Consider the following 16,808-nt stretch of genomic DNA (forward strand, 5'->3'; position numbering starts at 1 on the left):
GGGAGCAAAAAAAAAAAAAAAAGTTGGGCCCCCTCCCCTAAGAAATCCTGGATCCGCGCCTGCTGTCATTTATGACTTAAGGGCATAGGTCCCCAAGTTGATAAGCATAGTAGCATATACATGCTTTAGGAGTCACGCATAACACACATAACACACCGAGGGATGATCCTAGAATTTCTTGTTGTCGCGGGCAGCGTTGCCTGCGAGTTCCAAGATTTCGGGTGTTCTTATAGATGAAACCTTGACTTGGAATGATCATTTACACCAAGTTACAATGTGCATTTCCAAAAGTATTGGAATAATCTCCAAGTTAAAGTTTCTTCTACCCCATGCAACCTTATTCCTTCTATATAATTCGCTAGTTCTCCCGTATATAACATATTGTAATAGCGTATGGGCAAATTGTGATTCGACAAAAATTAATTCTATTTTCAACCTGCAAAAGAAAGCCACACGTATTTGTACAGGTTCGCATTTCTTAGCTCACACTGATCCTTTATTCTATAAACTTAAAACACTAAAAAATTTCGATCTGAACACTACTCAAGTAGCAGTTATTATGTTTAAGTACATTAATAATCTGCTTCCACCATCCTTTGATAACATGTTTAGGTTTAATAATTCCGTTCATTCATACTCTACTCGCATATCTGGAAACTTCCATCTTACAAACCCCAAATTATCAATAACACACAAATCTGTTAGACATTCTGGCCCGGACATTTGGAATGATTTACCCGACAACATAAAGTCTTGTTCAACCATCTACTCCTTAAAAGCTACACTTAAACGACAAATAATACAATCATATGCTCCCCTCTCTTTAAATAAGTATAACAAAACCGTGACTTATTTATTCTTTATCATGCAACTGCTCACTGCACCTGCAATTGCACCGCACCCTCTTGATCACTCAGTTTTTCGAAGAGAGTTATGTCGCCAATTCTTTTTACGAGGCCGCCATCCATCTCCAGCCTAACCGCTCACGATGGTGGTCTCCTGCGTTCCAAATTACCTCTCTAATTTATTGAAAATATTTCATTTTTCTTATGTTATTGTATGCTTCGTACATGTTTATCGAATGATATAATTGTACATGATTTTTCATTCAATTACTTTTGTAAACATTGTATTCATTGTATTTGTTATTGTTCGAAATTTTGTACTTTAACTTTGAATTTGTATATTTTTGAACGCAGAAATAAAATCAATCAAACAAACAAACAAACATTAGCAAATTATTATTCAATAAAATCTGAGAATGTATACTATTATCTAGATCTATTATTTTTAAATTATTTTTAAAATAATTCCATAAATTGGGGTAAAACAAAAATATTCCAACCTTATGAACATCAAACCGGGATGGGGGCGCATATCAGCTGTCTGACATATAAGACAAAGTAATCGCCAAAATGACAACCACTGGCGACCGATAATAATAGGGACTTTTAGATTTGCGTGGACTGATACGTGTGACGTCCATTGAAGGCAGTGCATTAAAAGGACGTCGATCGTAGCATAGACCTATTGTCTTCGTGCGAATCTAAAAGTCCCTAATATCAAAAGAAGTCCGATAGAAGCGCATGCATGGAGACCCATTATATTATAATACGGTATGTGCTGTACAAGAACGGCATATTAATGATATTTTAACGAATGTTAGCTAATGTTAATGTAAATGTATGCGTATTCGTTTATCAGTTGGTGAATATGAGATGCAATTAACCACCACCGTTATGAGTATAAACTGACTTAGTTTTTGTTTTTCGATTATTCATAATTTTGCCGTTTGAGTATTTGTGTTTTATGAGGTGCAGGAGGGTCAACATTAAACAATGTAGAATCTTCTCGCCTTATATCATTGGTTCTAGTATACCTACCCCCTGGACATCCATCCCCGGGTAACCACACCCAGTCAACTTACCCCTAGGACAACCACCCACTAGGGAAACTACCCTCTAGGACGACTAACCCCTAGGACAACTACCACCCGGACAACTACCCTCTAGGACGACTACCCTCTATGAGTCTAGGGCAAACACCCTCTAGGACGACTACCCTCTAGGGCAACCACCCTCTAGGGCAACCACCCTCTTGGGCAAGTACCCTCTAGGGCAACCACCCTCTAGGACAACTACCACCCGGACAACTACCCCCAAGGACAACTACACGCGGAAAACTAACCCCCGGACAACTACCCCCAGACAACTACCCCCTACGACAACCATCCTCTAGGACAACTACCCCCGGACAACTATCCTAGGGTAGTTGTCTGGGGAGGTAGTTGTCCGGGGGGAAGTTGTCCGGGGGTAGTTGTCCTAGGAGTAGTTGACCGGGGGAAGTTGTCCGGGGTAGTTGTCCTAGGGGTAATTTGTCCTAGGGGGTAGTTGTCCTGGAGAGTAGTCGTCCTAGATGGTGGTTGCCCTAAACAGAAGTTGTTCTTGGGGGTAAATGTCCTAGGGGTAGTTGACTGGGGGTGGTTATCCGGGGGTGGATGTCCAGGGGTAAGTGTCCGGATACGTATATCATTATTATATTTTTCTCCACCTAAGACATAACCTTAGTGGATTACCTGTTCGACAACGAAGATGGAGAATTCTAGTTGTTGGGTCTTCAAGAGTGGGATCATGTGGCGAAGAAAGATGGCAAGATGGCCGATTCGATCTCGAAATGGCACCACAACCGCAACCTAATGAATGAGGAATATAAAGGGCATGGTCTATTGTAAAGTAATAAATGAATAAATGAATTTATTTATTAATTAATGAATGTACTAATAAATAACTAGATGAATAGATAACGTAACGAGTGCATAAATGAATAAATGAACAAATAAGCAAAAATATTTAATTAATTAATTTATAAAAAAATTAAAAATTATTAAATTTTTAAAAATGAATGAATGGATAAATATATAAATGAATGAAGACCAACAAAAAATAGGAACAAAAAATATACAAATGTAAAAGGTAAAATAAAGAATACGACACAAAAACTTTCAAAAAAATCAACTTAAGGGCGATGTCGACACCATATCAATCATGTTAGGATTATATAAAATGCCATTATATAAAATTGCCCTTCAATATGCTAATTACACACACAAGGATAATGAAATAGCTATCGGTTGATGTTTTTTCAACATTTATTTCGAACGTGTTACAGAAAATTCATCGCGAGGCAGGGCTGAAGCATAGCTCGTATAGAGTATAGAGATATTTATGTCAACGGAAGTTGAGTTTGCTCAGAGATTAAATTTATAAAGCAGCAACATCCCATAGAGAATGTACTTGGAGGAGGAGGAGGGGCTATTTTCAGCTCCATGAATAAACTCGTCTGTTGGAATCAAGAATGACATTATCTCTATGTGAAGTGATATGATTTAACGCCCTTCTGGCTCCAAACAGACAACCAGACCTTTGAGTGTGTGCGGGAACGCGTGTCCCAACCATGTCTGTCAGTACGCTATGATCTTACCTTCCATTTGGGTGAGCATCCCATAGGTTTCCAGTGACCTCCTGGTAGATAGATGTACCCATCCACGTCTATCATCAGGCCTAGCTCATGGAATACCTCATCCACCGTCTGGTTCCTCTCCTCCAAGATGGCCGTCTTGTTCACCTCCTCCAGAATCTTGTTGCTGAGACGAGAGAGCCGTCCAATGGTTGACATGTTATCGCCGAAGGTCTGCCAGCACAACTCGTCCAACGTGATATAGGAAACGTCGGTACGCAGTCGGGCCGCTGGAAAGAAACACGGTACCGAGAAAACATGGGTGACTGACTACTCTGGCAATATGGGACACAGAGGTGATCCCAGGATTAATGTAACCTCCGACATCACCGGAGTTCCTAACGTCAAGCTTGATAGAATCTGGCGCTGACGGTTGAAGGGTAGAGGAAGAAGAACTGGTTGAAAGAGAGGGGAGGGGCATTGGGTTGAACTGATTGAGGAGGCAAATGCCAGCGTTTCCTGGGGGTACTTCATGCGCGTGTGGAGAGACTGGGCGCCGGTGAACTTGTATGGAGGGATAGTATCAGGTGGGACCCCAGGATTACTGGGGAAGGGCCACTATAACATCACGGCAAACAAATAGAAATCAATAGCATGAATATGTGATTAGGACCATGAGATATTAGGTCGGAATACTATAAATTTGGGCCCTGAAATATTTGGTGCCACGAGTTATTGAATGTACAGTTGAGTATTAGTGAAACTGTCTGAACGCATTTGGGAAAGGTTGAGTATGTAGTTCATAAAGCCGTCAGCCGTCTGGTTGCTTACTTACAAGCATTTATGCTTTCTTCGCAGTCAGGTAAAATAAAAACCAATAAGAATTGATGTAAATTGTAAGGTTGATGGAATGATCAGAATCAACTGCTGAATACTGTACGCGCAAAAGTCTCGCGAGTGAACATACTGAACATCTTTATTAGTCAGTGAGAATTTTTTTTTTTTTTTTTTTTTTTTTTTATCGACGAACAAACCACTTATTAGTATTTTTCAAGTTCAAGCGTGATTTTCCATCCAGTGTCATATTCACGGAAGCCTGAAAAGAATATATTGCTGAACTTTTGTTTGACTTTCAACCAATTATCTTGATTCAGCTAAATCCTCATGTTTGTATTTTACACAACATTATGGTCTGGCTGCTATTTCTTATTACGGAAGGAAACAAGCAGGCCAGTCCCTCAGATCTATTAGTGTATTTATGTAGTATTGCCTATATGTAATAGGTGAGTTTCTTAGTTGTGCTTACATTACATTTTAGTCAAACAATTATGATGACAGAATGACTTTAGCATGGGCTCTTAGTCTTAGCCAGTTTTTCTTTCTTGAAAATCAATACAAGAATTTTCCGTGAAACTATTTCTCTCTCTCTCTCTAAGTGCCATATCGATTGACTTTGGCGATCATGCTGTTCCACAACCCTCGGTTCCTAGCCTTCTGTATTAGTACCACTCCCAGTTCTTTCACTCCTCTCTCTTCCAACAATTTCTGCAGACTGTCCATCCAAAGTATCCTCCTTCTTCCCCTACTATTTAGGTCTTCCTGAGAGAAGAGGAGGGAGATGGAAATTCGCGACGCATATTAAAGTTTAGATTAGGCCTTGCTAAGGATCCGCGTAGACAGCAGGCATACCATGCGGACATCCGCGGCTATCTTGAAATTTCCTTCAAGTCATCGTTGCTAAAAAAGGTTGTTTTTAACTACTTAAAGGGATAGTTGAGTTCTTTTTTCTGACCGCAAATGCATTAAAAGTGCATGGTTATTGCTCTTATTCTGATCTATGACATTTCTAATGCCCTTTTAGGACCTAAGAATGCTATGAAAGTAATTTTAGATCCCCAAATGTGTGAAATTTAGCCAATATGATCAAACCAATTCAGCTCCACTTTCAAAAAAATATGGTGACCGTTAATTAATTAATTAATTGATTAAAAATAGCAATACATAAGCCGGCTGGTTATGCGTAATATAGCCAACACGAAAATGCCAACAAAAAAGCCAACATCGGCATTGGCTGAAATATTTCGATTTTTCAGTGGCTTTTTCAAAATTATCTAATATTTTGTGGTGGTACACAAGTATTAGAAATCGTTATATTTCTGGATATTTCAGCCGTCTCTGCACCGATTTTGATCAAACAAAGATGATTTTGTCACTTAAATTATATGTTCTTGCAAATTTGACACACATTTTATCATTATCTCACAAAAAAATATTTTGTGTAGCGCCCTCCGCAACAGAACTCAACTGTCCCTTTAAACCGAGGGCGTTTACAGAGATTAGGAAGCGATCTATTACTAGGGTTGATGATCGATGATAGATTCATGTCTGAAATTAATATACGGCCAGGGTCCATATTTTCATTGTAAAAGTTTCTTTGAATTTTATCAGGTTCTTTGATTAAGTCCATAAATATTGTATCTTTTATGGAAAAAATCACAGAACTATCTCTCCTTGGAAACTGTTCAAATAGTGATATTTCAGAATCTGTTGAATGTTATAATTCTCTATTAAGAACTGTCCTTGATGAGTATGCTCCTGTGAAACAGAGATGTGTCACAGTTCGTCCTAACACAAAGTGGTACTGTCAAGATATTGCAAACAAAAAACTCCAACGTAGGAATTTGGAGCGCAAATGGCTTAAATCGGGCCTTGAGTCTGATCGTGTGAAATATCAGAACCAGCGTCAGTTGGTGCAGTTAAGTGTTCGCGCTGCCAAAACGTCATATAACTCTATGCTGGTTGAAAGCTGCACAAGTACAAGACAGCTGTTTAGAGTTGCAAACGTTTTACTTAATAGAAGTAAGAAATCTCCCCTTCCTACTTATGCGAATCTTGCAGATCGTTTTAACAAATTCTTTGTGGAAAAAATTCAGAATGTCAGATCAGCTCTTACTAATATCGGAGGGTTTGAAATTCCTTTGATTACAGAGAAGACACTAGATAAGCTATCTCCAACAACACCTAATGAGATTAAGTCGATCATAATGAGTTCACCTTCTAAATCTAGTGAACTTGACCCCATACCAACATTGCTTTTGAAACAATGTCTCCCTGCTATTATACCATCAATTGTAACTATAATTAACACAAGTCTTGGTTCAGGGTTAGTTCCTGACAGTATGAAGATTGCAGCAGTGCGCCCCACCTTGAAAAAATCCAATTTGGACAGTGAGTGTCTTCAGAACTATAGACCTATCTCAAATTTGTCGTATCTGTCCAAACTCACAGAACGAGTGGCTTTCTCACGTCTTCGCACATATCTTATTGAAAATAATTTAATTGATAATTTTCAATCTGCCTACCGGCCACACCATAGTGTGGAAACTCTGCTAACTAATCTTGTGGACTGTGTCCTCTCCGAAATGGATAAAGGTAACATTACTTTTCTTGTGCTACTTGATATGTCAAGTGCTTTCGACACTATTGACCACACAATACTTGTTAAGAGACTACAGTCTCTTGGGGTAACAGGCACTGCGTTGCAGTGGTTTTCATCATACATTCATAAAAGAACCCAGTATGTCTCTGTAAATAACTCCCAATCTGACAAAACTTATCTTTCATACGGTGTGCCACAAGGGTCTGTTGGTGGCCCGTTAATGTTTTCTGTTTACCTTGAGCCAATCAGTACAATAATTAGAAAGCATAATATAAAATATCATTGTTACGCTGATGACATTCAGCTTTTCATTTCTGTACATCCTTCCTCAGATGCAATTGCCGATGCTAAGAGAACTTTAGAAGCCTGTATTCATGACATGAAAGGCTGGATGGATTCCAACGGTCTTAAAATAAATGAAAATAAAACTGAGTTTATCATTTTGGGCTCTAAGAACTCTTTACTGAGAGCAAATCATACTCATTTAAGCTTGCATCTAGGTGACAAAGTTCTAAAGCCAGCCTCAAAGGTCCGTAACCTCGGTGTGATATTTGACAATAATATGTCATTTATTGAACATGTATCTAGCATATCAAAGTCTGTAAGATATCAACTGCGGAACCTTGGGTTCATACGAAAATCTCTGACTCAAAAAGCATGCGAACAATTAATCCATGCATTAATCTCATCCCGCTTAGATTTTTGTAATTCTATTCTATTTGGACTCACAAAACAGCAGCAAGACAGACTGCAAGCCCTCCAAAATTCCAGTGCAAGACTCCTTACTTTCACACCAAGAATGTCTTCTATTACGCCTATATTATGCTCTCTTCACTGGCTACCTGTCCAGAAAAGGGTCCACTTCAAAATTATGTTACTTGTTTATCGGGCTCTCCATGGAATCTCGCCACAATACATTAAAGACTCACTACACTCCTACAATCCAACTCGTACCTTAAGATCTGGAAGTGATAATTTGCTGCAAATTCCCCGTACCCGTCATTCATGGGGATACCATGCTTTTTCGCATGCAGCAGCCAAATTATGGAATAAGCTTCCCTCATCACTTCGCTGTATTGCAACATACTCTGCCTTTAAAACTCGTCTTAAGACTTACCTATTCCATCTGTAACCCAGTATTTCCTTAAGTTGTATAAGTTTATTTTACTAAATCAATAATTGATATGTTATTTGTATATACATTTGAAATTAATTAGTTATCACCCTTTAGTCTCATTGGCTGCCTGTGTGGGGCCTGTTGGCCTCAGATGCTAGAGCTTCTGTGAATAATGTGCTGACTGGGCTAGTCCCTTAAATTGTCAGTGAACGGAGCAGCTGGAGGGCACCGGGCCCCATCAGGCAGAGCTGAGGATTGAAATGGGTTATAACAAAATATCGCAAAAAATATTGCAAAATTATTTACTTTACTTGTATCAAAGAGAACTGTTGCTGAGCTAGCGCCATGAGCGTCCCTGGACGGTGTGTGCGCTCTATATGTTTACACTATTATTATTATTATTTTGGGGGGATACGTGGTCAAGCGGAAAGTATGTCAACACAACAAGGGGTGTCGCAAGACAAGTGCGTGTGTGTGTGTGTGTGTGTGTGTGGAGGGGGGCGTGGATAAAAAATTACCGACGAGTTAGGAAGTTAAGGAAAAGTAAGCATGCTAAAAGATGATTAAATTGTACTTTTTTTTTCGACGTGGAAATAAAGATTCAAAATTTACCGATTTGACAGAATTCCTAATCAAAGATTTTCAACGGACTATTTGCATTGGGCTAAAGAGGGGGGTGTTAGACCTCACTCCAACCCCTGAACTGACTATGGATTTACGAATCCAATTCATTGATCTCTATTACAGTCAAACCTGCTTTAGTGACCACCTGTCTAGAAAGGCCATAGTTCGAGTTCGAAATGGCCAAGCGGCAAACCATGCAATGGTATTTTGTCAATAAGATCGCAAAAACTTTCAACTTCAGGTCATTTTGTATAACCGTGTTGTATTGCCTTATAAATCACGTACAGGGGAGTGTTTCACAAAGACTAAGATTGAATTTAAGTTAGACTTAACTATGGCAGGCCGTTCATGCCAATGTTTGCTCTCACCATTATAATCTTTAGATAATATTTTTTCCTTCAATAATGAATTTTCAAAAAGTCTAAATTCTTTAGATGTATGACCATGATTTGTACGTCCCTTGAGAGACCAATGCCAGTGAATGGTGAGAGCAAACAGTGGCATAAACGGCCTGCCATAGTGAAGTCCAACTTAAAGTCGATCTTAGTATTTGTAAAACACCCCCCCCCCCCCCCGATTTAGTAATAATGCCATCGTACTCATTGTAATGTTCGCAGAAGGTTCGCAAAAGGTGATGCACAAAGGATATCAAATGTTTACAGTTTACGTTATTCTACATTGTCTATAAAAGTAAACAAAAATGAATAACTACATTCTATATCATGAAGTAAAAGGGAAAGATAATTTGTTGTTATAACTGATACTTGCACATGGGACAAAACCATGGCCACAATCTCTTTAGCTATATAAAGCCATGCTTGGCCCTTCTCCAGGCTATCTAAGCCACGCATGAGTTTGTATAAAATTATCTGTCTCCATGTTCCGAAGCGGTGGATTTAGGGGAAGGGGCCTCATGGGGTACCCGCCCCTCCCCCTTTTTTTCCAAACCAAATCTGTCATAATATGTATACACATCAAACAGTGCAAAGCTGCTTTACTAATGAAAATATTGTCTAGTGCCCGCCATTTTGTTGTTGTTGTTGTTGAATACTTGCTTCTTAATTTATTTACTTCAATCTTTGCAATTTGATTAATGTATGTACAATGATTGTATTATTGAACGGGGACAACATTGACTAACTTTTGCTAATTGTTTGCTCCATGCATTTACCAAATGTAGAGTCATACTAAAAATACAATGTATATGAAAGGTTGGTAATAACTTAAATGAATGAATGTCATTGTATGAATGTATGAATGAATGAACGAATGAATGAATGAACGAATGAATGAATGAACAAAAGGATGAATGAATGAATGAATGAATGAATGAATGAACGAATGAATGAATGAATGAATGAATTTACTTATGTATTTATGAATGTACGTAGTAATTCAAATTGTATTCCCAGAAAACAGAACCTTCGTAAAAATGACTTACCAGAGGTATTTCTGATGACTGGTGGTTGGCTGCAAGTAAACGTTGGAGACGCTGTCAAGAAGAGGCAGAAAAGGAAAAAAACGATAAAACAAAAATAATGTGATTAATCAATGATTTCCTTACACCACCAACGATGTTCTTGCCTTCCAATAATGTACATCCAAATACAAATATATTATTGATTATAGAAATGTTGAGTCAGAAACAACTAAATGTAAAACAAAAGGCCCAGTTCTTGTAAATAGTTGCGATTGATCGTAACTGAACTTGAAATTGATATTGACCGCAACTCTGCAAATTTGAGATTGATAGTAGGGCTTGCGGCGGTCGATTTTGTCCAAGCGCAACATTTTATAAAAACGAGAGCAGATATGAACTTCTCATGAAAGAGTACCGGGCTAGCTAGGAAAAAATGGGTGAAAAGCATGGGAGGGAGCTAGGCGTGGGTTCGCGTATTAAACTCGTACGACATCGTACCACTTCATATACTATCTCGTACTCCCTCAGATAGTCATAAGTCAGCAGACGGCTCCAACAGGGAAATGGTGTTCACCTTTATTTAAATGTGGATTCCTAAGTAAAACAAAATTCTAAATAAAAATCGGTGCCCAAAGTGCCCAAATGCTTTAGGGGCCCACCAGTGTTTAATGTATTTCAGAACACTTTTGGTGTAGAAAACCAACGATGAGCAATATACTGAAATATGGTATAGGTTAAGACACATGGAACACCACAGGGGCCCTTAAGTTGCTCCAAAAGGGCCCTAAAGACCAGCAACTCTAAACAGTCAAGAGGACTGCTTTAAACTATTTTCTGGGGTAATAGGTTCACCGTATATCTTTATTTCCGTATACAAATACAATGATACACGTCAATGAGGCTTGGGAAATATATGTCTCAGGTACCCAAATGTAGCATAAGTGATTCAAAGCATCAAACTAAGATTAAACTAAATATTGTCTTTTTACATACATTTTTATATGTGTAATACAAAATGTTAATTGTTAATTCAACCAATATGTCATCGTTTTCTTTGGGGGCACATCAGGGGCCAAGGGATACCTGAAGCTATTCATCGCGGCCAAAAAAAAAAACTTATGGATAAAAAGCCATATTTCGAAATACGACAGAGAAATAGCCAAAAGACTTGGACCAAATGTTCATGCAACGTGTATGTGTAGTCCCGTATACCCAATTCTGTGTGCAGTGCACGTGACTTCCATTCAAGATTATTCGATTTCTTATCAATTTTAGGATTATAAAAGCTCACAATATACACCGATTGTACCACATAAGCAACCTCTCAACAACAACAAAATATCCAGAATGTAATCAAGTGACCAGAATTGAACTTTATATTTAATGAATGGAAACTGAAAATAAGCATTTTCAATCGAGGATTATGTAGATATAATTCATACAGTGCGACCCAGAAAATACGAAACCGAGAATTATCGATGTTTTATCATAACTTAATCATAATTAAAATTAACAACTGACACATATTTGTAAAGCTTAGATCCTCCTCTTTTATTTGATGCAACGCATATTTCACGCATGAGTGATTAAAAGCAATTTGAAAGAAGGAAACCAAAAAGTCATTCAGCGGGCGGTATCTGAATTTCGAAGAAAAAAATTCACCTTTCTAGAAAGTTCATTTCTCTATTCTTCCATATGACACCTTAATCAGGAAAAATGAGCAAGGAATAACAAAGTTCTGTTTGTTTTAATCACTAATGCGTGAAATATGCATCATATGAGTAGCATCAAATGAAAGAGAAGGATCTAAGCTTTACAAATATGTGTCATTTATTAATTATAATTGTGATTAAGTTATGATAAAACATGAATTCTCGGTTTCGTTTTTTCTGTGTCGCACTGTTTAATGATGTACGTCTTGTCAAAACAAGGTTTTGAAATCATTGAACCAAAAGTTATGGTGTTTTTATGAGACATTATGGTATCATTTCTGGGTTAATGAACGGAAACTGAAAATAATTATTTTCATTTTAAGTTTTGAATAAAGTGTTTACTGGGAAGGTTGTTTTTGATGAATAACTCTTAAAAAGGAAGCCCTATTTAAAATCATAATGAAATCCTTATAACAAATGTTAATAATTATCTTTTGTCAAAGCACATGAAATGCTTTAAATTAAAATAAGTTGCATTTACCATGACAAAAAAGAAATTCTTCTAATTTTGTAAATACTAAAATGAAGTTTTAAACAAAATCTGCTTTTATTGAAACCAACTTTTTAAAGGGTGGAGTACCCCTTTAATAAACAGGGGTAATTTTGGGGTGTAATCGTCCTAGAGGGTATTTTTCAGGGATGGGGGTAATTGTCCTTGGGGGTTAAAAACGCCATCCTGGTGCATGTAAAAAAAATTGGAGGACAGTCCCGCGCATTGCTTAATATGTATGCTCCGAAGGTCCGAATTATAAACATTTAAACGATTAAGTACTTATAAACTATATAAATAGGATTATAGTTGCCTGTAGTCAGTGACCACCTGGTCCTAGTGAAATTATTTTTAAAAATTTCCGTTAAAGTCATTCAAAATATTTAGAACAAGACAGACACCTATTTTTGCCCCTTTAAAGAGTAGATTTCGTGCCCATTATTTTCTTGGTTTAATAAATCATCAATACCTGGTAATTTCACGCTTTTTATGTCACTGTAAACTAAAGAAGTTCTCAATTTTTGCCTAAGGACCCATATTCTGAAATCTATATCCTACTGTACTGCATACATAGTATCCTGAAATGTAATCCTACTGTACTGCATACATAGTATCCTGAAATGTAATATTAATTTTTTTGTCAATTTTCTATTGATAACACAAGCAAATTTTCAGAGGAGGAAATACTTATAGTTGAGAAGGAAATACTTATAGTCGAGAAGGCAATATGATAAGCACAAATCGGTTTCCCAGGTTCGTGTACATGCATATAGGGTCTGGTTGCAAAATGTTTCTAAAATAAGTTTACACATTTGCCGGGTAGTGTGGTTTATTTGCAAACAAAAATAATGCTCATAATATTCAACATATCACCAAATGTGAGTTATAGGCCCCGAAGTTAGTTAAGCTTATAATATTCTTTAAAAATAGTTTTTAAAATGAGAAAAATCTCTGTTGGCCATATTAAAAAATCAACAACTTCTAACCTTACTCTTTTCGCACATTTCTCAATTAAATGAAATATATAAGAGTTGCCAGTGTGAAGAGGAAAACCTGATCATTTATTTAGCCCCGTAAAATCACTGCCATATCTGTCTTGTTATTTTATTCCTTTAATTTAAGTCCTTACTGGTAGGATGACAGCTGTCTAATGAGCCCACTGAATAGGGACATTTAAATTTGCGTGGACTGATACGTGTGACGTCCATTCAAGGCAGTGCATTAAAAGGACGTCGACCGTAGCAATCCACATTGTCTTCGTGCAAATCTAAAAGTCCCTAAAAGACGTCACACGTATCAGTCCACGCAAATCTAAAAGTCCCTAATGAAAGAAAACTGGCCCTGTTGTCAATTTGAATAAGAAAAGAAGGATTTTGCCCCGTCAAATTACCGTCTTACTTCTCTTGATAACGTATCCATTTAAAGATAAACTTGAGTTCTGGTTTAAAAAATAACGAATTCCCACAGAATCAAACGAAACTTACACTGAAGGTTCAAGATCACAAATAAATGTCATTTGCCAAACAATGTTGGTAGAAAATGTACACTGGCTGAGTAATGAGCATAGAAAGAAAAGGAAATCAAGGTTAGTAGCCCCAACACCATTTGTGTAGTCCCATACACGTCTTCTGTGTACAGTGCTTGTTACTTTACCAAGACTGGGCCAAATTTATAATGGTTTTGATGACTTGCAGTACACACCAATACTTACATGATCAACTTTTTCTGATCCATTCCACACCTTTTCTTTCACAATGCAATCGCCTGACCAGAACTCAACTTTATTTTTAATTGGTAGGATGACAGCCGCACAAGAATCCCTCTGGATTTTAAAAAAAAACTAGCACTGTTGCCAATTTGGAGAAGAAAATCTGGGCCCTGTTTCATAAAACTTGATATCCAAAACAAGTTACAAGCTACTGTTATAAGCTACTGAAATCATGGCATCTGATTGGCTGAGAGCAAACTTGATATCAATAACAAGTTACAAGCTACTGTTATAAGCTACTGAAATCAAGGCATCTGATTGGCTGAAAGCAAACTTGATATCAATAACAAGTTACAAGCTACTGTTATAAGCTACTGAAATCAAGGCATCTGATTGGCTGAAAGCAAACTTGATATCAATAACAAGTTACAAGCTACTGTTATAAGCTACTGAAATCATGGCATCTGATTGGCTGAGAGCAAACTTGATATCAATAACAAGTTACAAGCTACTGTTATAAGCTACTGAAATCATGGCATCTGATTGGCTGAGAGCAAACTTGATATCAATAACAAGTTACAAGCTACTGTTATAAGCTACTGAAATCATGGCATCTGATTGGCTGAGAGCAAGTTTGTCATAGAAATTTAGCAGTTGTTATAGATAACAAGTTTTATGAAACGGGCCCCTGGTCCATTATTTAGCCCTATAAAATGACTGTCTTACCTTTCCTGATATTAGATGAGTTGGACTGGTAGGATGAGATTTGACCAAGCTTCCCTCTTAAACCAGAATAATTTCCATCTGTGAAGAGTGACAATGCGGATTTCTTTCCGTGTCCGGGGCGAACTGTGTAATATAAACAGAGATTACATCATTATATCATTTGGTATATGTCTAACAGGCGCGAATCCAGGATTTCTTAGGGGGAGGCCCAATTTTGAAATCAATTTGAAATTTAGTGTGCTAAAATTTGGAAATCGTGCCGGCCGATATTATGTGTGTGTGTGTGAAGGTGGGGGGGGGGGGGGTGGGTAGTGAGCACTAATTTTTCTTTTTTGCCCCGAAAATTTGAAAATCGCGCCGGCCGATAGTGAGCGTTTTTCTTTTACCTAACACCCCACCCACACCCCCCTCCCCCCCCCCACGCCCACATTGTGCTGGCTTACTATGTTTTTTTCCGACAAAAATAGAGAGAAAGTGCATATTATTTTGTTATATTATACTTTTTGAAAGGTTACCCAAGTGACTCGCGGGCACCCCAATATACCTGTAGGAAAGAAACGCACTTTTTTGAAATCTTCACTTTTTCATGCAAAAGAGTATTTTTGTCTATGCACGCAAGTCAGTTTGAGCGGATGATACAACATTTTCATATAGGGCATCTTCTCTTTGTTTACCTATTTTTGGGGGCCAGGGTGGGGGCCGCCCCCCCCCCCCGTCCCCTCCCCTGGATCCGCCCCGCTCTGGGCATACATATTCGGCTACAAAGGGAGCAGTGGCGTAGCTACGGAGGGGGAAGCACGCCCACCCCCCCCCCCCCCCATTCGAATGGCAACAAAAAAGGTGAGATGAAGGAAAAGTAAAAAGATCGTGAGATACTTTGCTGGAAAATGCTCTTTAAAGTATTATCATGTGAATGCACCTCTTACAACAGATAATGTACAAAAATCACAACAACAACAAATGTCATGAGTCAAATATAACTGAGAGGCGATAATGTTTTATCGGGACATTTTAAACAAGTGACATCCATGTATGACCTCAACCACACCAGCAAGACTGACACCAAACCGACAACTAACTGAACAAAAAGTACATTTCCTTTCGATTGCCAAGAACACGACAGGTTGGAATCGCTCCGGAGTCGGGATTAAGGTATGGCTGGGGCCTTACCAACTCTTCGTGTAACCAGGTAATGACTGAAATTAATATTTCCGGTTTTCACCAGGATACGGTCAATAATATAAGGCTCACACTTTCTACGGTTATCGACTTCCAGGACAGTGCTGACCGGATATTTGCACTAGGGTGGGTTTATAGTCGGATCTTAATCGGACCACACCCTTGTTGCAATGGCGTAGCGTTTACCCAACCATTAAGGGACACTGGCATTATGAATGGGGAGGGGGAGGGAGTGGGTGGGGCACCAGATCTAGTAGGTACTAGAGATGAAATGTGACTATTTAATGCCACCGACCAGGGGTGTCCTATCATCATATCCTTTCTTTTGTAATGTCCCCTTTCTCACTCCCCATTCTCTCTCTCTCTCTCTCTCTCTCTCTCTCTCTCTCTCTCTCTCTCTCTCTCTCTCTCTCTCTCTCTCTCTCGTTCACCTTATTTTATGTTTGCGTCGTTTAACTGTGGGGGTGGTGTGCCCTTAATATTTACACCGATGCCAACTGCGCTATCAATTCTCTGCAAGGTTATCTAGTGTTCAATTACTAGCTTGGTTTAGGCTACATTTGCTTTTTTGTAATCATTGTATTGATTGGTACCGTACTATTTACATTAGGCTTCTGATCTAAGTACTATTTTTGTATATATATCCTGAATCTTGATATTAATAAACTGTCATAAGATAGAGATGTCGTGGTCTAGCGTATACGTCACCGGGCTGTCGGTCACAGGGGCGGATCCAGCCGGCGTCGAGGGGGGGGGTCCAATTTGTGAGAAAATATTGAGCGGCGCGTCAGCGCCGCGTTCCGCGCTTGCGCGGACAGGGGGAGTCTGAGGGGGGATGTGTCCCCCTGAAAAGCTGAAGAAAAGTCGTATTTGTAAACTCAATTTGTGCGATTTGGTGTTTACTTTTTGCCAGGATATCATTTAAAATTTGTGACTT

General features: G+C 38.4%; 1 protein-coding gene across 1 annotated transcript in view; it reads right to left on the reverse strand.

Moving 5' to 3' along the window:
- LOC587517 overlaps positions 1-16,808 on the reverse strand; it is a 29,820-nt gene that overhangs the window by 4,297 nt on the left and 8,715 nt on the right. The window contains exons 2-5 of the mRNA XM_030986586.1: positions 14,693-14,815; positions 10,078-10,128; positions 3,481-3,746; positions 2,576-2,692 (exon numbers count right to left, since the gene is read on the reverse strand). Coding sequence (XP_030842446.1) covers positions 2,576-2,692; positions 3,481-3,746; positions 10,078-10,128; positions 14,693-14,815 — 557 coding nt within the window. The remainder of the gene's footprint in view (positions 1-2,575; positions 2,693-3,480; positions 3,747-10,077; positions 10,129-14,692; positions 14,816-16,808) is intronic.

The sequence above is a fragment of the Strongylocentrotus purpuratus genome, unplaced genomic scaffold, assembly GCF_000002235.5.
Source record: "Strongylocentrotus purpuratus isolate Spur 01 unplaced genomic scaffold, Spur_5.0 spur5_scaffold_16, whole genome shotgun sequence".
Classification (NCBI taxonomy): Eukaryota; Metazoa; Echinodermata; class Echinoidea; order Camarodonta; family Strongylocentrotidae; genus Strongylocentrotus; species Strongylocentrotus purpuratus.